The sequence below is a fragment of the Anomalospiza imberbis genome, chromosome 7 (assembly GCF_031753505.1).
Source record: "Anomalospiza imberbis isolate Cuckoo-Finch-1a 21T00152 chromosome 7, ASM3175350v1, whole genome shotgun sequence".
NCBI classification, from domain to species: domain Eukaryota; kingdom Metazoa; phylum Chordata; class Aves; order Passeriformes; family Viduidae; genus Anomalospiza; species Anomalospiza imberbis.
In genome coordinates this window covers 12043939-12067663 of record NC_089687.1, presented here as the reverse complement: position 1 = coordinate 12067663, position 23725 = coordinate 12043939, and the positions used below count along the sequence as shown (strand labels likewise).

Genomic DNA, 23725 nt, shown 5'->3' with positions numbered 1-23725 from the left:
ACAGGAGCCTTGGCAATTTTCATCTCTCTGCGTGGACTGTGGGCACCAGAATTGCGCATCCTGTCAGTTCAGGGTTAGGCAGAGAGGCATTACAGCCTCCCAAACTCTGTGTAGGCAAACACATATTGCTTTAATTGTTTTAATATTGGTACCCTCCATAGAGCTTCTCAGCCACTGTCTGCCCACCATAAACTTCAAGTAATCTCCACTTAGTGTTTCTCAGACAGTTTTCATTTCAATCAATTATTTTCCAGATGTGTGGCCTTGTATGTGGTTGCTTTAGAACCTATAATCTTTATCTAGGCCATCTAGGCATGGAGAGCATCTCACTGGTATATAGCAATCATCTTTATTTACCATGTCAACAGCCATTTGTCACTGACAGGCTTCATGACTCTCTATTTGTTTCCAGTCCCTGATACACAAAATGATTGTAACTCTCCATTCATATGAATGTTTCCACCAGATTCAGTAATACCAGTCAGGACTAATTTGTGTATTAAAGGAGCTATTCCACTTCTTGTTTATTACTCATGTTCATAGTGTTACAGTCTACACAATTAAGGAATCTCTTCTCTTTGAGTCCCTTGGTACCTTGATTAATTTTAATCTTGACATCTTGATTTCTGGCTAAATGAGTGCTCATTTTCACCCTTGTCTTTTGTCATTAGCTTAATACCCTCCTGAATACTTCAGCCTGTCTCCTGAAAGACTTATTCCCATCCACTGTAATGACAGCCAGCCACATTGTACAGTTTCTTTTCTCTGTAGATGGACCTGCACTGCTGAAAACATAGGGCCTCTGCCAGTCACCCCTTACTTAACTGTTAATTTCTGGAAAAATATATAGCTTTGTAACTTGAGTCACAGAAATGGAATGCTCTTCAAAGTATTGATTTCATTCTTCCTCATGTAACGCTCCTTGCAAGGATTATTGGTTCTTGAATTTTTCTTCACCAGTATGTTTGTGTCCTTGCAGACTAGTCTTACTTGTGGTTCATGGGTACATCCCATATAACTCTGACCTCTCCTACCAAAGCAGCTGTCAGTTGGCTGCTACCAAAGCAGCATTTCAACAGCATTTCAACAGTTTTGGGGTTTCTAAATGCTAGTTATGAGCATAAGGCTGACCTTGGCGACCTCCATGGGTCCTTTCCAATCCTAGATACTCTGTGTTCCTCTGAGAAACTCTTCTCCCATTCTCATCTGGATGAATTTTTCTCCATTCTCCTGTTTATGAACTGCCAACCATTTTATGTGGTCTGCATCCTGCCTTCAGCTGGCAACTGGAGTCTTTATAAGACAATATGTGGAGTCGAATAGCAGCTTGTGTGGTGTATGTGTTCGGCAGAGGAAAATAAGCCAACTGAAGTGTTGCTTTTTTGTTTTTAATTACATTCTTGTTTCCTTTCCAGGCTTCTCTCTTCTGCATGCTTACATGTGTGCCTCTGGAGGGAGAATTCAATAGGCTGATGAACAGAACTGTAATGTTTAAAAATAAACCAAAATTTTGTAATGAAACATGTTCTGAAAGAACCAAGTTGCTATAGGGATTTTTGCAAGGATGCAGTCCTTCATCTTTCATTGCTCAAAATAAAGATTTTCATTTCTTGAGCCAAATGAGGGGTTTCTTATCCAAGCTTTGGAGCCTGTTCAATGTCATCTGGATGGACTAGCCACTACAAGACATTATTACTCATCTCACCCCTACATAAAGCAAACCCATTAAACTTCAGTGCATGTGGTTTGTATTTGGGGTTTCATTCATGAGAGTTGAAAGTGCCCAAACTACTGCAGCACGGAAGTGAAACCCTGAGAGGATTCTCCTTCAGTCACCACCAAGCCAACAAAACATTCACTTCTTAAAACCTCCTTTGAATCCAATATCAAGGCAGCTTTTTTCCTGTTAGCCAGATCTCCTGCACTGACCCTTTTCCACTCTGTGGAGTCTGCATAAACATCTCTGCTCAGAATCAGTTTCTGCTCCTCTTGTTGTATGTACAATTTACTTTTGTAGTATCTTTTACTCATAAACCTGATGAAAAGTTATTAGGTTATTAATGATTGCCGTTAGAGTCTAATTTTGTTATAAACAGTTTAATGGTCCTCCACCCTGGTCTTCATACAGTCTGTCACCCACCCTGTTTAGCTGTAACCCACCCTGGTGTAGCTGCCAAGCTCCACAGATGTTTTCTCTCACATTTAGTTATTAGCAGTTTCTGCTCTTGTTGGAGCATGAAGACTTGATGAAGGGGGTTTTGGGGGGGGTTCTGTATTGCCCTTTTTTTTTAGTTTTCTATTTTGGTGTGCAAAGATTTCCTAAAATGAAAACAATACTTCTTCATTAGATACATGTGTGCACACACAGGTAGTATTTGTCTTTTTGGTTCTGTTTTTGGAAAAAACACAGTTGTATAACAGGAAATGGAAAACTTCTTTGGATTTACATCAAAAACACAAACTTAGACGATGCTTTGCCACATTTCTTCATACTTACAACAATAGCAAACAAATAAAACCCAAGTGAAGATTCATGGACCAGTTATAATGGTGACGCATCACTTTTGAGCAATTTTTGTTTACCTGGTGGCATCCTCCCATATTTTTTTGCAGCATGTTAATACAGATTCTGAATGCAGGAGTGTCTTGATTATCTTCTTTGACGGTTTTTCACATGTCAGAATTTGCTTAGTGCAAATTTTCTCATGATAAGACATGTAGGATTGGTTTTGTAAAATTACAAGCATGACTTTGTTTTCCTGTTCTACCACAAAAGACACTTCCCTCCAGCCCCCACTCCTCCATCTTCTCAGTTCTTCCAAAGTAAGAAACAAAGATAACTTCTGAGGGAAAGGAGGGAAAGTCAGGTACCCCAGCCTGCATGCCTCGGCAGGGACCAGTGCTGATTCTGTGTCTGGCTTTGAGCTTTTATGTCTGTTCGTATGTTTTGATGATGTATTGTGATTGTTTTTAACCCAGCATCTGAAAGATAATTTTTGTTCAAGGCGCTAAGTTTGGCACTTGAAAATATACTGGAAATGGGGAAACTGTTCAAATGTTCTGCTGTTTTATAAATCAGATTTTTTTGTAATGAAGCAGCAATATTAAAGTGACATTAGCGTTTGTGAAAAATAGGAACACCAGGCTAAACCTGAAAAATGGCTGAAATGTTAGTTCCTCTATTTAATATCATCTCATTTCCAATAAATGCAGCCCAGAAAGTAAAATGGCTTTAGAAAGGGAAAAACTATTTTTGTTGCAATACAGTAGCCTCAGTGCTGTCATTTGGTGCCACAGAGTGTCCTAGGATAGCCTGGCCTGTGGTTGACATTCCCGAAGGACATGTCTCTCCCACAAGTGCTATGCCACCAGGGGTCCCAAGGGCTGCCTGCCCCTCTGTGGATGCTGGCATTGCAGCTTTGCTGCCCAGGACCCATCAGTGACTGGCTCTTGCTGGAAGGTCTCCTAAGAGCAGCTAAGGCTGGTTCTTGAGCAGACAGCTGAATATTTACAGATGGTGATAATTTCTGAGTGCCACCACTAACTCCACTGTCCTTGTTTGATGTTAGTGGAAGGCTGCTGTAGTCAGTGTCAGTGTAAGCAGAGGGGACAGCACTTGTGACTCTTTTTGAGATGGTTTCCTTTCACTTGGCTGGCACCACCTGAAGCAGTAAATTCTTTTTGTGCCTAGACACAAAGTCTTAGGTACTCCATGTACAAAGAGTGATGGAGCAGGCTGGAAGGCCGCATTCTTTGAAGCTGTTTGCGGGGCATGTTTCTTCTATCAGAAACCCTTGCATGTCACTTTTCTTCCCTGTGTCTCTCTTCCCTCTGTGCCCTACCTCCCTGTTCTGTCCCTGCCATGAGAGATGTCATGTTGTGCCTTCCCCTGCCCCAGCAGTGCATGTATCTCCATCTCTTGGGGAATCAGGTCTGCCTACAGTCTTGCTTCTTCTTTTCCATGCTTCTCTGTTTACACAGGATTTGCCATTGTCTGTGCTTCATTCATTCATTCTCTTCAGTAAGTCTTTAAGGTCATCCCCCTATCCCCTTATTTCTTGTTTTACAGGCCCTTGTCCATCTTCAGGAACTTGCTGCTCTTTCCACATCCTTGCAAACATCCCTCCTTCCCTCATGCCTCCTTCCTACCCTGCATTTTTCCTTTCTTTACCTTCCTGGACAGAGTTGTGCCTGAAATATCCCAGGACTTCTGGAGGTGATGTTAGTGGAGTACAGAGAGACACTACCAAGCACCAGTCCGTTCTGGGTGCACTTTGACCCCTCACGGTATTGCAGAGCAGCTTCTTCCTCGTGCGTTTGGTTTGCTGTTGCCATATGGAAATGGCAGATGGTGTTGATCAGGAAGTTAATCTAGAAGTGTATCCGTTTCATGCCGTACGCGAAGGATTTGTTCATTAAACTTAGAACTCTAATTTAAAGCCAATTAATGGAGTGATTTGAAGAGACTTGTTGGTTTTGAAGTTCAAAAGAGATGCTAAGTCTCTGATTTCAGCCTTTGTACATTCCAGACTTGTAAAACTGTTGCAGTTTTGCCAACTCTACTGGGGGTATTTTTTGTCTCTTTTTCCCCCCCTTCTCATTTTCTTTTTTTCTTTTCGTTTTTTTGAGTGATACAACTTTTGCCGTGGCCTGGAACTGTTTGGTGTCGCTTTCTCAGATTTCTCAGCAATTTTAGCCTTACTTTTGGGCAGGCAGAACTTGCGTGTCTTCCTATCCTGTTTGCTGCTAGCACAGCTCCCTCCTCCCTTCCTTTGGCAGCCTGGTATTACTCTTGTCTGAGCAGGAGTCAGGGTAAGGGGTAGAAAAACAGTATAACCCCTGAGCAGCTCTGTGCCCTTCTAGCACTGCTTCTGCCAGCATGGGTTTGTCTCTGTTTCCTTTCGTGCCAGAAGCTGGTAGGGACCCACCACAGAGGGTTTTTTGAGGGGAAGGTGCAGGAGCAGCCCCCAGACAGAGAGCTACTGCCCCAGTGTACAGCTCTAATTTCCATGTTTAATCAGTCAAGGATTGGCCCAAGCAAACCATTCCTAAGAAGTGTCAAGATGGGAAACCTTTTGTCAGGAGGACCTCAAAAGTGATTAGTTCTGAATTAATATTTATGCTGCTTTTACCTGAGATTGATGGTCTGTAAACAGTTGTAGGTCCTTCAGCAGCAGACAGCATGTTTGGATAGTCCCAAGATTTACTAGTGCCATTTAGACAGAAAAACTTTCTTTAGTAATTTGAAGCATTTGCTGATATAAAAGAAAATAGAGGGGTCAAGTTTTGCTGTGGTACAGAGCCTATGACTTCACCGGGTTAACTGCTGCTACTTCCGTGTAATTGAGAACATAATTTGGCTCAAACCCTGGGAGACTGAAAAGGATCGTGGCAGCCACTGCATTAAGCCAGTGTTCAGAGCAGTTGGCTCACACTGAATTTCATAAGTGAATCATGTATTCAGAAGGCTTTAGCTGTATGACACAGTCCACTGCAAAAGAAGAGATGGCGGGAGTATGTCCTTGTTTATCCTAACTAAAGCAGCACCAGGAAAAGCTGTCAAACCTGGGATTGTACACCTTACATCACCTGCAAAGGGCTGGTGTGGCAGAATTGACTGTCTCCCTGTGAGTGCCTGAGCACAAACCTGGTGAGAGCTAATCAGAGGCTGCCCTTGGTTATCCCAGCTCCCATCAGTCTTGCCAGGAGCCAGCAGCAGTGGTAATGGATACTGGCTGTGGTGCTGGTGTCAGCAGCCAGCACACCTCCAGCGTGTCCCCTGGAGGTGACACACCTCACTGGCACTGCTCAGGCTGTGTATGGGGAGGTCAGGTGGAGATGAACTCAGAATGAAGAGAGAATGCACACTGGTCTGAGAAAGCCCAAAATATTCCCAAAAGCGAGATGGCTTCTGGAGGCATGGTTTGGAAATCCCTTTCTGCCCCTTCCATGGGGCTATCAGGCTTGAAGGTGGCACGCAGGGTTGGATCTGAGTCACAGTGTCACTGGCAGTGCCTGCCCTCTGCCACAGAGGATCACTCCCATGGTGCTGCTTAGTATTTGAGCAGAAATAGGCAAAACTGGTCATTCACTTTTCACAGAGAAGAAAAAAAAATGTTTTCTGCCCTGTCTAGGGGAGGAGAAGGGGGTTTCCTGATGAAAGAAGAATCCTGAAGAAGGAAATAATTGCCTTTTTTTTAAAAAAAGGGTGTGCAGAGGGTATGGCTGATGAGTATCTGTTCATTCCTTAGTTTGCCAGCAGTCCTGCTCAGGCTGATGCCCTCCAAAAGAGACAGGCATTTTTGGACAGCAGTTTAGACCATTCCTCAAGCACTTGGCGGGAGGGATTGTTTTATTAGGAAAGTTTATGGCTTCTTGTTTTCCCTCAAAGGCAAATGTGACTTTGTTGTTTTTAATTCTGTTGGGATTTCTCCCTTTTAATATACAACACAGCTGTTAAAATAGCTAGGGTTGTCTAGGGCAAATCATATAGCACTTTCCTTGTTCAGATCTCAGATGGCTGCCTTTTTAGTGTCACTGCAGAATTACATTACAGGGCATATGAATAGTGCTGGTATTAGTGTCAAAATCAATTACCCAGCCCTCCTCCTGCAGAGAAAGCTACAAACCTTAGGAAAAATCTGAGTAATCCATTCTGGTTTTCTAATTCTGAGTAATGATGGAGGGCAGAGAGTTGTGCTTGAATAAGTGCATAGGGTCTTTCTCTGTATAGTCACTCCTAAATGCATGCTCTTTACAGGAAAAAGCAGGCTCCCTGTGAAACCCTTTTTCATGCCAAATGGCTCACTGCTAAGATTAATCTGTCATTGAATTTATAAATTCTGTGTGGCACAGAACAGCGGAAAAAGTTTAGCATCGAACAGAAAGCAAAGTATGCATTGCTTAAAAAATGAATGTTGTGCTCCTGGATAGTGTGGATTGACTGCCTCCACCAATATATCTTCTTATACTGGTAATAAAAACACTTCCATAGCCTTGTGCCTCAAAGGATCTCAAAGCACTTTGCAAATAGGGCAAAGTACTATTTCCTATTTTATGGCTGTGGAAACTGGCTGCAAGAGAGAAGTTAAGCTTTTTGCCCAGGGACACTGAGGAGACTGTAGCAGGTCCATGATGGGGACCTAAATTTTCCAGAGTTCCAGAGCTGTGTCCTAGTCACACATTGCACTACGGGGAAGGCTGCTGGTCCCCAGCTCTTGGCCTTTGTCTGTGAAACCTCAGAAGGTGGGATATGAAATGAGTGTTGGTGCTCCTTTGCTTACTGGTCTCTGTTCTGGTCTGTGGGCAGAGGTGCTGAGCAGAACAGGATCTGGCAGGAAGGATGCTTGTGTCTTCCTGGGCTGAGGTGATCAGCTCTGGCTGTGGGGTGCTGTGAAAGGAAAATGACTTTTAGTTGCTGCTGACTTGGGGAAAAGCTCAGAACCTCATAGTCAGCCTGCTCTGCCCCAGGCACCTTTACGAAGCAAAAATAATTATAGACTTATTACCCTAAATCCTGTGAGATTAGAGTAGTTGCATTATATATGTATTTTTTTCCTAATCTGGTATTTGAGGATTTACCTGTTTAATACAACCACTTATTACAAACACTTGAATATTGTTTTAAATTCATAATTCATCTGAAAAGAGAGCATTACAGCTGCAAAGACCAGATTTTCAAGTACAGTCATGATCTCCTGTCACATTCCTGTTGGATAAATGACACATCTGAAAAACTGGGTCCCTACTGAGGTGTCTGTGGCAGGGATGTAGAGATTTTGCTTCAGGCATCTCTGGAAAAAAACTATGGCTCTAACCTGCATGTTTCACAGAACAAGTCCTGTTACCAGTTCCTTCCTTCCCCTTGCTGGCTGCTGAGCTTTGCAGTGCCCGAGGATGCTCCCTCACCCCCGGGGCTGCCCCCAGGGTCAGGGTACCCAGAGAAGGGGGGTTGGGGTGCGAGGGCCAGCGTCTGGTTTCAAACAAAAGTGCAAAGCCTTGAAAGGAGGGACTAAGAAGAAACAGGTGGGGGGGTTAGTAATAGAGCCTCTGAAGTTTATTTGCTTAACGAACAGAAGCCCAGGCTGTCAGACCTAGGTCAAATACTCCTGCAGTTCGGGTGTATTTATTTCATACGTGGCCTGTAACCCAACCTGATTCCTGGATTAAACTGCTGTAAAGTCCTGGCCCCAGGAACCCATCTCATGCTTGCCATCCAGCCCAGCACATGCCGGGGCAGGACCTTGAGGGGCCACCTCAGTATTCAGTGGAGCCTTGTGTCATCAGTAAAGCCTGTAATTGTGGGTCCTGTCATTTCCGATGCGAGCTTTGCAGTTTACAGCTGCAGACTGTGACCACAGATCCATCACTTTGTTGTCCCATTAGTGTGAGCCATGCCTGAAGGCTCCTGGGATGAGCTGCTCAGGCTGCAGAACACAGCTTCTTGGTGGGACACCACCACTCTCCCAGAGCCCAGGCTGTGGTGACAGTCCTCCTCAACCACCAGGCACCAGGTCCCTCGCAGGGTGGGAATTCCTGAAATCTTTGTGTTTTGAAGTTTTTAGGAGAGTTTACCTTTTAGTTCAATATGTTCAGGAGTCAGTCAGTCCTCCAGAGCAAAGGGAGGGAAGTTTTGAATTGGCACAATGGCAATAAAACTACCCACACACACACAAAAAAAATGTTCTGGTTTCCCTGATATTCCTCTGATCCCACTAATTCCAGTAAGGTAAACAGCCAGTGTACTCCAGAGTATTTCAGGAGCTCAGAAATTTGCATTTGAAAATTTGCATGTGAAAAATTGCAGATCTGCATTAAAATTAGAAAGGAAAGAGGAATTAGCAGTGGGTTTTCCCAAGACCAGCCTGAGGCCGGCAGTGCCAGGTAACTGTGCTGGTTGTGTGCAAGCAGGAGTCAGGTGGAGACATGTGAAATCAAACAAGGTAAAATGAGGGGAACAAAGTATTTGCATTCAGAACAAAGTATGCCTCTTCATTTAAGAGAAACCCTGCTTTTACACTAAATTTGGGATACCCTTATATTTGCTTTTGGGAGACCATTTAAGTCTGAATCATGCAGAAAAAAAGTCAAGCTAGCAAAAGATCAGGAGCTGCTATGTTTTATCAACCTAAGTTTAAAAACCTGGGTTATTTGTACTTTGGTATCTTCTTGTTTTGTGGATATCTCATGGCATTTAATTCACCATTTGTAATGGGGCTAAAGCTGTGGCTGATATTCAGATGCAGTTGGTCAGGATAGAAGAACTTTCTTGGGAGAGAGAGGGATCAGTGTTTGTTAGACTTCACCAGTGAGAACTTGATGGGATGTGGCAGACCTGCTGTGGCTTATCTATAAGCATTGCTGAAAAGTTCTGATCATGACACTGGTTCCAAACCAGCCCACAGCATAAGCACCCACTGTGGGATAGGAAAAAAAAAAAAAAAAACAAAAACAAAAACAAAACAAAACAAAAAACCCACTTTAAATATATGTTTATCTTTATTTATTTTATTGGAAATTTTTCACTGAGTTTTTTCTTAGGATGGTCTAGGTAATGTATGCAATGTATAAATCCATTTTATATGTGCTAAATGTTTGTATCTCACCTGTCCTATAATCCTGGAAAGCCCTTTGGACCTGTGAACTTTACTGTGTAGCCCAAGTTTAGCTGGGCATTGTTTTTTGGTCCTGATCTTTGTAGGTCTGTGAGAACACCCAGTCCTTTACATGGTTGTGGCCTTTGTGCCTGTGACTGCTGGGACCGGCTGCATTGCTGGAGTTAGGAATCCAGGAATTCTTTGCTGCTTGCCCTTTGCTTTTGAACTCTGCCAAACCGTCTTCCGCTTCATGGAGCTGATTTTGCCTGTTTTGTGAGTGGTGACCAGAATCTGGTTTTGTTTTATGTCCTGTAGGGTTCCTGAGCTGGAAGATGCCCGTCTAAGATGGAAACTTCTGCTTCAACAGCTGCTGGGAAAAAAGAAGGGAAAGGTGCTGTTCTGGAGGGGAATGGCTTTACAGAGACGGGGAAGAAACCCCCTCCTTTAGCAGCAGCGGGAGCAGCAGTGGCACAAGGAGGTACTTTGTGTTCTACAATTTGAAAGCAGCAGGGGTGTTTTTCATTAGACTGTAAGAATTTAATAAGTATGGCGGCATCTGTCTTCCTGTGAACACGCTGAGTTTATTGGGGTTCTTGGCTGTCAGAGGAACTGGAAGCTGTGTCACTGCGTGGCATCTACACATCACTGTAGTGTGATGGAGAACTGGGCTGGGGTGAGGGAGGGAATGGGTGGTGAGGGGTGGCGGTGGGGGAGTTTGGGCATCCCATCAATGCTTGCCACCAGCTGACTGGTGCTGTGTAGTGTTGGCAGCACTGTGCCCTCCGCTCCTCCATGGTGGAGTTAAAGATTGCCTGGTGAGGCTGCTGGAGATGGGGAGCACCTCGTTATCCTGGTCTGAAAGGGGTGTCATGTGCCAGCTGTGATCCTGCTAATGAGCTAAACAGACTGCATGGTCTTCAGTCATTGCTGCTGGGATTTCACAGTTAAAGAGGAATTTGGGAATGTCCAGACCCAGGGCAAGAATGTTCATAAAGAAACCCCTCCACTTGCACCGTTGCTGTTCAAGTCAGTGTGTTAAGCAAGATTTTGGTCTTGCTGCTGTTGAAGTCAACTGGAAAGCTCTTGTGGACACCTGCAGGCATGGAGCCATTACTGGTGGGTGTAACTGTGGTATGCAGGTGAATGTGCAGGGATGCTGCTCCTGCCTCCTGCTTGCTGTGGCAGGCAAAACCCACCCCCATCTCTGGTACAGATGTGCTGCTGGATTCCAGAGCCAGGGCCCATCATGGTGGCACAGCTGTGGGCAAGGCTGTGCCCACTGGGGAGCCTCCATAGCTGCCCTGGGGACTGGTTGTCATCTCTGGACAGGGTATAAGAGACAAATTTAGAAGAGGCTGCACCAGTTTGGATGTGACAAGAGACACCCCAGCTGTGTAAACTTTGCAGGCAGCTTTTTTTTTTTCTTTTTGAAATAGATGTTATTGCTAGCCAGAGTTTACCTCAAAATGAAGCTGTCTCCTCCCTTTCCTTCACTGCAGGGTGGTTTTCCATCATCCCAGGAGAGCAGAACGACTCTTCTTTGAGCTCCTCTCTTTCTTACCTACATTGGCTGGGGAGTTTGAGTTTTTTGTTGCCTGAGTTTTGAAGATCATTTTTGACCAAAAAGGCTTCAATCTGCTTTATCTCTCCTTTTTTGTAAACTTTGCTACTCAGGTTTCTTTTTCCAGTTGACCTGTGAAGATTCAGATGCACAGAATAAGTAGAAGTGGCTAGATTATAATCTAACAGATTAGTTCATGTGTTTGATAAACTTTTTCTTAAAAGCAACCAGAAAGTCTTTAACAAAATTGTTTGGAGGGAAACACAGTTTTGTGGTCCTGGATGGGTCTGAGCCACTTTCCTTGTGAGTGCTTCACAAAGTGGCAGAAAGGAAGGCTTGCCAGGAAGCAGAAATAAGAGGGACAGCAAGCAACAGCTTGGCATCCCCCAGCAAATCCCTGAAGAAGCAAAGGCTGTAGGAACTACTGAGGCAGCCCACTTGGGGTATCCTCTCAGTGACTGGCAGGCCTGAAGTGTTGATTGGCCCCAACATATTTCAAGCATGTTCTAAAATTCACAACCCATAGATGTGAATAAACACTTTCTCCCCACTTGGCACTTGCCTTGGGAGTGCCTCCACTGAGGAAGCAGTCACAACCTTTCCAGAGATCCAAATGAGGATGCCCCGAGGTGGAGTGTCCATCAGCCCGTTTGGCATCCCTGGAGACCTAATTGGTTTTTAAGCGTCCAGTATAATATGTTCTCTTAGCAGTGTGCTCTCACCTTTGGAAAAAGTGATTTACGGGCTCAATATTTCTCCTTTTAGTAGGAGGAAGTGGAGAAGTAAGTTGAGGATTGTTTGAAGATGTCAGGAGAATTGTGATAAAAGTGTTGTGTAATGAGATGTAAAGAGTGAAATCTATGTCATGCTGTGAAGAAAAGTGCTCATAAATGACCCAAAATGGGCAGCAGTGGAGCAGCGTGTGGCCAGACACTGGCCCCGGGACGCTGCAGGTGATGCACGTGTTCTTGTGGTTCAAAGTGCTTTCCTTTGAACTCTGGCTAGACATAATACAGGCTCCTGAAAGCGAGCAGCGTGCTTGTGCATGTGCTTGAAAGTAGAAAAATTAATACAAAGTTGTCTTATAACTGAGTTAACTGCAAGGTGTGATTTAGCAGCTGGTAACTAAAAGTCTGGGTAGAGATGAGACTCTGCTTACATGGTATTCATGCTAATATAACATGTGTGATTCCCTAAACTAAAGTAATTACTCACAACAGGCCAGAACTACGAGTACTTATGCTCATATTTTTACAGAGGAAAGCAAACGAGACTTAGAGATTAATTAGGAAGTTCAGCTTGAGGAGGGCATCAGCTTTAAAGGGTGGGGTCTCTGAGCTCCCCACCCTGCTTTGGGGCCATACCAGCAAGTCTTTATTCTCATCCAAGGCAAATTCTTGATTTCATTTATTGCAGAGGTTTTACTCTTTGTATTCGCATATGAGAAAGTGGCACTGAGGCTCAGCCAGTGCTGCAAATCACCAAGCTGCTCTCCAGAGCCAAACAAATGTAATTCGCAACACATTTCTTCTCCTTTATTCTACTGAGTCACACAGGAGGGCCATCATAGCATGTTTTACATGTTTCTTAGATCATAAGGTTTTCTTTTTCACTTGTAGGAATTAATAGATTCATAAGGTTTTATTTTTAATTAATTGAAGGAATAAACTGAATATTAGTTAAATAATTGAGGAATAACTATTTGGTTATATTGTTATTTAGACTGTATTATTATAAGATAATATGTTCAGTCTGCGTTTCTAGTTCCCTTGCTTTTGGTATTTGTCCCAAATGTTTCCAGCCTCTAACAAATTAAGTTATGGCTGTAGGAAAAGAGATCGATATTGTTGATGCTGGCAGTAGAGAAGAGTCCTCTTGTACTAAAAATTTGCATCCCATATTTTTAGTCTTCTGAAGCTGCCATTTTAAACATCATCTGCGACGGTTTTTTATAGTAACTCATTGATCAGACATTCAGAAATTGGCCTCACAGATATGACATCAGGGAAGTCTCTCCTAATTTTCTGGTTTTCCATAAATCATGTTGGCCAAGGAGTCAAAGCTCCCCTTTTCTCTTGCAGTAGGGGCACATGTGTATATGTGACTGAGATGGAAAGTGTTTATAATGACAGTATGTAGGAACTATAGACAAATTAGATCTGCAGAAGAGGCTCTTGGTTTTATTGTCTCTACTTCTGAAAGGGCAACTTAAAACAATTCAAGTTCATAAAACCCTTCTGTTGAATGCCAAAGTCCATATTGCTGTGTAGGGTAGGAGGGCTCAGTGCAGAGCACCACGAGTGAGGCTGGGTTGTGTCCTCCAGGCTGGCACTGACACATCCTCTGTACTTACAGGCATGAGGAAGCCCAGGCACATGACTGTAGGGGAAATTTAAATGAGCCAGTCTTTCAAAGGCAGAGATATTTAGGAAGATAGGTTTATCATCTCGTAATAAAAATTAAATACAAATTCTCCTAAATGCTAACTGCCCAACTTTAACAAGGTCCAGAATGCACCTTTCCCTCTCCACCTCACCCTCTGCATGACACAAACTCCAAGTTCCCAAATTGATGGTGTTTATGTTCGAAACATTTTTCCGATGTCTGGCTCTGTCAAGACTAATTTTAGCATTTCTAAAGCTGGGTAAAAATACAGCCTCATTACTTTGATGTCAGAGCATAGTTTACTATTAGTATATTCTGGGGTTTATCATTTTAGTCATGTTTAACACAGCTACAGCAGGCATGCACTATTAAATCTGGCTTATTTTACATTCCTGTCCGAAATTATTTATTTGGAACAATTTCCTCTCTATCAAAAGACACGGCTAATGCTGAGTTTTAATGTGTTATTTACACACAAAATAACCTATTTACAACTCAGTATCTGCCGCAGGGAGAATGAATGGGGCAGTGCTCCCTTCATCCTGTTGTATCTGAGTTTAACAATCTGGATTGCTAATAGAACCATTTATCACAGGGTGGTAATTTATTTTATGTTAGCTGCACAGGTCTCCCTGCCTCTGATCTATGGAAATACTTTGTGTATAATGAAGTTCAACAAGTCATTTGGTGTAAACATGGGGAAGCTAAGCTGCAGAACTAGTAAGACTCTGGCTGTGCTTTTTTTTTTTCCAGGAGGTAACGACTCTCCTCTGATATTAAGGCTTCAGTTGATGAAATACAGCTCTTTGCCCTGTGTGTGCTGTAAAGGCAGAGTATGGGGCTTTTCTGCAGTGGATCAGAGATTGGGATGGAGTTTGCTCACTTGATTTATGGGCTGGCAGGAATGCTTCGTTCTGCAGAAGTAGCACACTCAGCCCTTTCACAGGCAGAGGAGAAGGGCAGGGAGCACCTCCCATCACTCTCCAGAGGTCTTCTATAAGCAAGCCCCAAGTGGCATTGGCAGAGAGTCCTTATGCAGTTCAGCTTGTCTTAGTGCTAGATTATGGGAAGACCATGTAAATGAGGAGGAGGAAATGCCAGCATCCCAGCACACCTCAGCACAGTGAAAAAATATATCGTTTGTGTGGCCCAAGACTCAGACAACTTAGAATGAAAACAGCCCCAATGAAATCATCTCCTATGTCCATCCTGGAGGGGCAGGGATCTTCTTGGAGAATGTTTTTCATTCACTTCACATTTTCCAGGAAAGGGGGTATAACCAGTACAAGCACATTCTTAGCTTCCCTGCCCTGCACTGCTTTGCTGTGTACAGTTTAAAATGCTGAGAGATGCATTCAACAGAAAAGCTGGGATTGGCTCCAGGGGGAAAGGGGGCACGTGGTTAAAACTGAATGATGGGAAAGTCCTGTAATTCAGACTGAGAAATTCTCCTGACAGCCACTGTCTATTCTTGTGCATCTACTGCATAGACTTCAGTGGCCCCCACCTTGGGTAGGGCTTCAGTGCAGTGCTGCCACAAGAGCAACAGCAATCAAGAACTGTATTTCTTTGACTGTTTCTGTCAGCCTTTCATGCAATTAATTCTGTTGGGTCCTAAAGTGTGTTTCTTTGCTACTGTAGCCCTTCTCAGTGGACAGATTGCCTACAGTCTCTTGTGAAGCCACTCATGACCCTTTGGGCAGCCGAATGTCTCAGATGCTCAGACTGGTGCAGTGCTGAGACTGTTCCTCAGTCACAGGATCTCAAGGACAGTGACAAGTTTGCCAGCTTTGTCTCATGCTGGTCACCTGGCACCTGCTCTTTGGGATAGTTTAGAAGGATTCATGTAGAGATGGATAAAGCCAAAGCCGTGCTGCACCATTTTCATGTTTCATGAGCAGTATCTGCTCTGTGGGCCTGACAGAGAGCACTCTGGGAACAGGTTTAGTTCTTCAGTTCCAGTAGCAGAATTTTGATAATTAAGATTGCCACAAACTGTGCTACAAAAGCACATCTTTACTTCTGCCTGCCCTTTCTCTTCTATCCACGCCTTGCAATGCTGTCACCCTGGTTTCTTCTTCAAAAGAGTCAGCCCAGGTAATCCTTTGCTTTGCTTAAATAAGTGATTAGAGTCTGACTTCTTGGTTTGTTTTCTTTTTTTCCTCATGGGGGAAACTCCTTGCTCAGGCCTCTCTACTGACTTTGTGTGGTAGCCAACCCTGTGGGCAAAGGTGTGACCTCAGAGTGGATAACCATAAATGTTTACAGACTTTTTGATTCAAATTGTGTAGCCCTTAGATGATGCAACAGCTTTATAGTTGGACTTGATTATCTTAAGGGTCTTTTCCAACCTAAACAATTCTGTAATGCATAGCATCAGCTAGCATTCCCTGATTGTATACAGCTCCCCCACACTGTTATAGCAAAAGTTCCTATAATTTCAGCTTGTTAGAGATGCAAAGGTACTTTTGAAGACAGAGTAATTTTATCTTATCCCTAACCACACTGCAGGTTTGCATGCCAACTTGAAAAGCTTTTATGACTTTAAAATAGAAAAAGTTATTCTTCAAGGCTGGTTCTGGCATTGGTGATGCCAACCATTAAGCACCACCTGGAAGACCCTTGTATTTTGTGAGTGTATTTTATTATCATTAATAATAATTGTAACAATAATCGCTTCCTCATTTCTATCACTTTGTAAGCTCCATAAGTTAATTCTGGCAAATACTGGTAAGTCTTCTTTTCTGAGGACCCAGTTTAGACTTCATTTAAGTGCCCCTCAGAGGGTACTTAAATATAACCTTTCTAACTGATGCTAAATTTACCTATTGTGGATTGGTCAATTGTTGTCAAGTGAGAAAATCCAGTGGTGATAATGGATTATCTCCTGGATTGTCTCTTCTGCCAGCACATCCCCATAGCTTGAATTTTTAGTATCTTTGGCAGCTTTTTGCCTGAATATCTGTGAATTTGTGCCGGTTTTATAAATCAATTCTCCCAACACCATCCATTAGCCAAGGCATTTGAGCCTGCCATAATCATGGGAGGACAAAGAATGGGAGTTAATTTGTCTAAAGTTGGCTGCCTGAATGTTTGGTGTCTAGTTTGGGATGCTTTTGCATTAGGGTGGAGTGAATCACATTGTGCAGATGCCTGCTTTATTCCCTTGAGGGCTTCAAGCCTGATTTAATGTTAGGTGGAAAAATCCCAGTCTTCCCAACTTTGCCAAAATTGCAGAGTGGGGTTAAAGTGAGAAACCAAGGTGGGACTAGATGAATACTTTAAAGCCTTTCATTCATGTTCATCAGTCCATAGCCTGATGAGCAGTCTGGGAGCCCTGACTGCTAGCTCTGAACTGAAATCTCACCCGTGGCTTCTCAAGTTAGAGGCAAACTCAACACCCAGATGTCAACACAGCCAGGGGGGCTGCTTCCCAGAGCTGCTCCCGCTTTACACCAGCATTGGCAAAACTAATGTTTTAACAGCCCATTCAGAGAGATGGGAAATTTTAAATCCACACTAAAAATACAAGGGGAAAAACCATAGTAAATTCTCAAGGCTGCAAAAAGCTCCTAAAAATAACGCAAATGGAGGAATGCTATTAATGCAAAAGTAAATAATTATGTTAAGGGAAGCAACTAGAGAGGCCAGTTGTGTAAATCACTTTAAGGGGAACAAGCCTTAGATAAAATCCATCCTTTTATCACACAGATTAGGTCTACCTTTGGATGCTAAATAATTGATAGGGTTTGGCAGAGCATTCCATGGCTGCCTGCACAGAGCAGTGGGACTGCTCCTGAGGTCAGACGAGTGGCAAAGAAAAATGTTCCTAGAAATGCTGTGCATCCAATACCAGCACCAAGAAACAGGGCTTGTATTCCCTAAAGAAGTGGCCTTGAGAAGGCATCCATAGACCTCGCAGTAAAAAGAGAACTTGGCATTGTTCCTCACCTTGTTAAACTGCCCCCCATGAAATCCAGTTGCCTGTTTGCATGGTTTCGTGTGGTGATGAGTGAAGTGCAGAGGCCTGAGAGGACACAGCCAGTTACACTGTGCTATTTTTATTATTTTTTATAATTGAGAAGATGAATTGTGCTGTCTGGTGGCTTCTGGGAAGCCCAGGGCTTGTGGGGGGATTTCTTGCTTTTTGCAGCCCCCACACAGCCTCAACACTTCAGCATCTGCCTGCGTATGAACATCCTGGCAAGACAGGGAGATGTCATTGCTCCCATTCTGCAGACAGGGAGCACAGGGGATTTTTTCCAGGGCCAAAGTGGCTGAAATGGGTTGAGCTGTTTCAGAGGGATGTCAAGAAGTGATTATCTCTGGGATTTCAGAAACGCATATGTGGTGTACATGGGACATTGATAATAGTACGGAGGTCTTAGCCCAGGCTCCTTGGTTCACCATAGCCACTAGCAAGCCCTTCCTCTCTCAATGATATGCCATGTAATCATGGTCAGATGACTCAAATCCTCATGCCCATCTGCCAAACGGAGGCGTTGTTTCTTTCCCTTCAGAAGAGATGAACACAAGTTGTCTGTGCATCATCCAGAGCCTCTGAGAACATCACGATGCAGCAGTCAGCTTCATTCCTCTTGGTTGCATAAGGGTATGAAAATGCTCAGTAGCACCAATAGGTTATCACTGAATTTAAACTAACTCAGCAGTGTCTTTGTTCAGTACCTAGCACAGTGGGCTCATAATTAGGGACTACAGTTTTTTCCAGAACAAAGTGAGACAAAAATTGCAGAAACCTTAAATTCTGAAATAAATTGATATCCCATGAATTCTGTGTGGGGACTATGCTTGACAGGATGAGTTCTCTGATCTTAATGGTAATGACAGAGAATAAAATCTCAGCCAAGATTGTAAATTTAGCTCTTGAAGGAATTAAGAGGATCTAGTATTTTCATGCAGACTTCTTCAGAATTATGTTAAACTCATGACTTTACATGTGTTGGAAAATGACCTACACTGGGTGTTCTGTGACTCCCATAGTGGTGTTGGGTTGAAATCAGGCAAACCTTGCTGGAAAAAACTGAGCAAACCTTTGGGTACATAGGCTGAGTCCAAAATGAAAATTAAAAAATTTGAATGTGATCCCATATGATCACAAACTTGACTGAAATCAATTCTGCCTTTTCTGTAGTTTTGTTAGAGACCTCACTGGGGGTTTCTCTCCTCTTTTTTTTATACCTCTTTCCTTCTCCTGGAATCCCAGATCTTTTTAAGACCATCCCATTGAAAATGCTTCCAATTGTAAGTAAATCATAAATAAGAACAGGAGGATTATAAGCAAAATATTTATATTTACTACCACCAGTATCTGATTTTTAAAATACAGTGACATTTGCAGGGATTGAATGGTGCCATTTTAGCCAGAAAGCTGTTCTATTCTGTTCTCTTTTCTTACAGTGATCAGCTCCTGACTGACAGATTTTCAGAAAAAAATCACAGCTGGCAACAGATGCATCCTTAAGTAAACAGTTAAAGTAGATGTTTTGATGGCTTCAGTTTTATTGATATAAAAGATCAGTGTCTGACATTCCTGAAAACTATCCAATAGAGGAGGTATCTTCTAAGCCCCTGGCCCTGTGTGTGCTGCTTCAACAATCGTTTAATCATTTAAAGAAAGCAGAGATTTTATGCACCTATGGGGATGCTCTGAGCCAAGAGAGAGTGATAGGGGGTCAGCACCACTGACCCCGCAGCCAGAATGTTGGGTAGTATTTAGATTTTTCTGAAATGAATTTTTTCTGTTTGTGGGGTGATGAAATTACCTTTCTCATTAATTTTTTCTACCTGAGACTCATCCTGGTTTATGGCTACTCTTTGTGGGATGGACCAGCAATGATGGGGGGAGTTTCCTACATCCTGGCTGGAGTGAATATCCCTGTCCTGTGTTAATGTGTGCAAGTGCCTTCTTGCAAGTGAGGCTTGAGTTTAAGCCAAATCTGTTTGTGTGGGTTTGCAGGTACAGCTGATGATGTTCTTAAAGAGGCATTTACAGCCACACTATAAAGTAAAACCAGAGAAACACAAAGGTGAGGACTTTAGGCATTGGTTTGCACGTCCCATTTTAACGAGAGGAATTATTATGTGTTGTGGGAAGCTGATCCGACTCCCAGAGGCTGCTTGTGTGAAGATACCCAATTTTTTGGTGGCTCCCTACAGTGAGGGCACAGAGCTGAGCCTGGAGAAAATTAGTTTCAGTTCCTGATGAAGTCCCAAACTTCCTTCATGATTTTGGGAAAGCTGCTTGACTTCCCTTCAGTCCCTCATTTATATAATGAACTCGGGTTGTTCTTTGGCCCTCCAGGCCCATCCATCAGCATCTGGTTAGCATGTTTATGGCATCAGTCACAAGGAAACACTTTATGGGTCAGGCTGTGGGGAGGTTACCATTTCCCACTCCCCACCGCCTGCAAGAGGGTGCTGCTGCCCCTGAGTGCTGCCTGACAAGGTTGACCTTGTTCATATGTCTTAGGTGTCACCTTTGTCTTAAGTGTCACATATATTGTCCAAAGGGGACAATAAAGGAGTTTTTCAGGGTTGGGGAGGATAAGTTTAAGTTCTTACAGTGAAGGTGTTTTCAGTATCTGCAGTGGAGAGACCGTTTGGGGGTATAGAGATTGAGTGTATTCCAAAGGGCCATGCTTTCTCTGAAGTGAGAAAGTTTTTCAGGTGATCTTACCTTGAACTCAGTTGGAGAACATCAAGTTGTTAATAACAATGTAAATATTCTGTATCAAAACGAGAAAATTATTTTTCTTAGTTCCAAACAATTTCCTACATGTGTAGTGTATGGGTGAGCTCCAAGTACCTGGGTTGGGTTTTGGATACACCTGGATGAATTTATAGAAACCATGGAGAGCTTCATGTTTTACCCTGACCCAAGCAATAGACACCTCATATTATGTAGGCATGTATATACACCCAGTCTAGCAATAGACAGTGGTTTTAGCAAAGTCCTTTGTAATTAGACTCTGGGATGCCAGGTGATGCAAGGATAAAACCATTGTCATGGGATAACAGCTTCGGAGAGAAATTTAGTTTCCGCTTACCTTCCCATTAGTCTGCTCTGCACACGCACGCTCTAATACTGTAATCAACTGCAGAGGAGCTGGCTGTACTCTTGTTTGGTGCGATTTTTTTTCCCTTTGAAAACTCCAGAGGAACTTTCCTGTGCTGTTAAAAAGACATCCTTAAAACATCTTTACTGCAGGGTCCTGTGTTTTAGCTGCTGGAGCAGTGACTCTTAAAATAGATATGAGATGACTGAATGTGTGAAAAACATTTGCATCTCATATTTTGAGCTCTGTGCGTTCTGCATCACTTATGCAAGCAAGTTAAAAGGGTTGAGAGTTTTGCAAATTTTTTTGCTGCTTTTAATTCCACTCAGAACAATGTCTTTGCAGGTGAAATAAGATCCAAGGCTATCTTTTGGTCACATAGAGTCACTGACACTTGAAACAGGCTGGATTTATATGTAGTTACTAAAAAATATATAGCAAAATTAAAGTTTCAGACACTGAGTTCACATGCATTGCCCATTGTAAAGATAAGTAACGGCTGTTGTAAGAACACTTAAATGGTTACCTTTGGGACATAAAAGGGATCTTTGAAGACAGTAAGTCTTAATACAGAAATGTTTACTCATAAAAAATACATTTGGAATGGGGGAGGGGAACACATTTCCTATTAATGTGGGGTTTGCCTTTTATGGCAGGTTGTAGAAAGTCTTTAACCTCTGTAGCACTTGAGTGAGGATAGAAATGGGCTTCTCTAAGTATCAGCCCAAAGGGCCTTTCCTCAGTGCCTGTATCTGCAATGGTTTTAGTTTATTCTTCCTTTCTGTGACCATAATGAAAAACTATTCTTTTCCCACCTCAAAACCTTCCCATAGTTAAGTCCTGAGGGCAGAATAGAAATGTCCTCCTGAATTTGCTTCACTTAACCTAGTGTTTTGTGAGATACAGGGCTGATGGCCCAAACCAGTGGGGATTTGAAGGCAGTGTCAGCTGAATAAGGCACGAGAAGAGAAGAAGGGATTGACCCTTGAAGGCCATGGTTATGGATACCACAAAGAAGGGTTGATGGCTCTCTAGACACTTACAAAGAGTGCAACTGTGTCCTGCATTCCCAGTCTGCCTCTGAGTGCACATGAAGTGGATGGTGGCTCATGTCACCTGTGAGTTTTCTGGTAACAGTTCTGCAGGTAGTTTTGAAATTCTTTTTCCAGGCAGTTACGATGTTGAGTGAGGCAAAAGAAAATGCCAGGAATATCTGATCAGCGTGAACCCCATAACTAGGGAGGATGTGATTTCTGCTTCAAAGTTTTGCAAAATTATTACTTGATGGGGTAGGACACAAAATGCCAGTGGCCTCATAGTAGAGAGAAGCTAAGAGTCCTGTATGGAAATCATGGTGGACTAAAGTCAAAAGGCTTTACTCAGATAAAATTATATACAGAGCAGCAGAAGTAGCCTGGACAAGTTGTGTGGGAGGAGGGCTGAGTTGTGCAGAGGGATCTGAAGGCTTTGACCAGCTGCTATACAGAGATGTGAGAAACAAGAATGTAACAGCAGGGTTTGAGCCAAAAGACACCACTTTGTGGGATCCTCAAGAGGAGAGCTTGGTAGCAAAGGGAAAAGTTAGGAAATATTACACACTCAGAAGTGTAAGAAGAAGCTGACTGGGTGCAGAAAAAGACAAAAGGTAGATAAGCTGGAAAAAAGTACACATTGTTGTGACGATGAGGTTACCAAGGTGAGATGGCTGGATATCTGATGAACCTTTTCTCTGAGCCTAGGCCTAGTGCAAAATTAGTTCTTCACATGCCATAACAGAGGAGAATGATTGGTGGGCTTTGTTATTCTTATTCCAAACATCATGCTCATCCAGGCAGTAATCATTTTAGGTAAGTAACAGAAATTAGGTTTTGAGTCACATACTGACCTGTCTTTGTAATTAGTACGGCATGTTCTGGTCACGTAATGAGAGAGAAGAGAGATTAAATGAAAGGCAGGATTTTCATTCAGGAAATTGGTATGGTAATGACAGATATGGAGTCTTGGCATGTCTCAGATAGGCTTCATCTAGCCTCTTCGGGTAGCAGATACAAGCACGGCGCTCACTTATATTCACCCAGTCAAGCATGAGGAGGTAACAAGTTCTCCAGGGAGGCTGGTATTTAATATCTGCCAGATGCCTGCTAGAGAATACTAATACAGATCCCAGATTTAGTGTGCCCTGGGAATGCAGATGGCTGGTAGCAGCGTGCCTGGCCCAACAGCCATATCTCGCTTAGCTCCATGGCAGAGCTGCCTGGATTTTTATCCCCTGCTATTTGGATTGTTAAATTGATTACTTGGCCAAAGAAGCCTTTTACTGACTTCCCTGGGAGGAGGGTTAGCAGGCCAGAGAGGGAATGACCCTGGAGCTTCTGTCAGGGTGTCACACTCGTGGGCAGGGGGACTGGCAACATCGATTCCCCTGGATGTCACTTGGACCATTCTCTTGGGCAGGACAAGCCAAGTGCTGTGAGGCAGTGAGGGCCACAGGGAGGATTTGTGCTCGAGGAGAAGCTTCAGCCAGCTCCTGCAGTATGTGTATTCCCCTCTGAGACCACAGCATGGGCAGAGGGAGGGTGGCAGCACTGTGGAGATCCTGCAGCTTGTCCTCAGGCTGCAGCAGGGAAGGAATTGGTATGAGTTTCACTTTCTTACCAAATAAAGGGAAAAAAACCACCAAACCCCTGAAAAAAAAAAAAAAAACAACAAAAAAAAACCTGCCCCTACATATAAATCAGGGCAATAAAACTGCCGGTGGTCATGATCAAATTATGTGGTCTAAATCTATATAAAAGAACTGGAGCAGGTTCAGTCCAGCACTAATGTCTTTCTTGCTGTAAACAGTGAATGGGACACGAAGAGAAGGAGGAAGGGCAGGCACTGGGTTCCCAACACCAACACACCAGGGAAACAATTTGCTGAGGTGGTTGAACTACATGTTTTCAAAATCTGTTTGTGTCCATAAGGGTTTAAGAAAAGGATGTCGTCTGCTTACTCGGTAACTTGTGTGTGGCCTGTGAGTGGTTTCAGATGCCGGGCCAAAACCAAATAATCTCTCCTTTTAGGAAATTTGAAAAGTATGCATGCACCCCAAAAAAGAACAGAGA

The 23725-nt window shown here is 43.2% G+C and overlaps 1 protein-coding gene across 8 annotated transcripts in view; it reads left to right on the top strand.

Moving 5' to 3' along the window:
• The window catches only part of GLI2 (GLI family zinc finger 2), a 204853-nt gene that overhangs the window by 55025 nt on the left and 126103 nt on the right, over positions 1 to 23725 (top strand). For all 8 annotated transcript variants that reach the window (XM_068195421.1, XM_068195423.1, XM_068195422.1 and 5 more), the window contains one exon: positions 9912 to 10074. In XM_068195421.1, the coding sequence (XP_068051522.1) occupies positions 9942 to 10074 (133 nt within the window). In that variant the 5' untranslated portion in view covers positions 9912 to 9941. The remainder of the gene's footprint in view (positions 1 to 9911; positions 10075 to 23725) is intronic.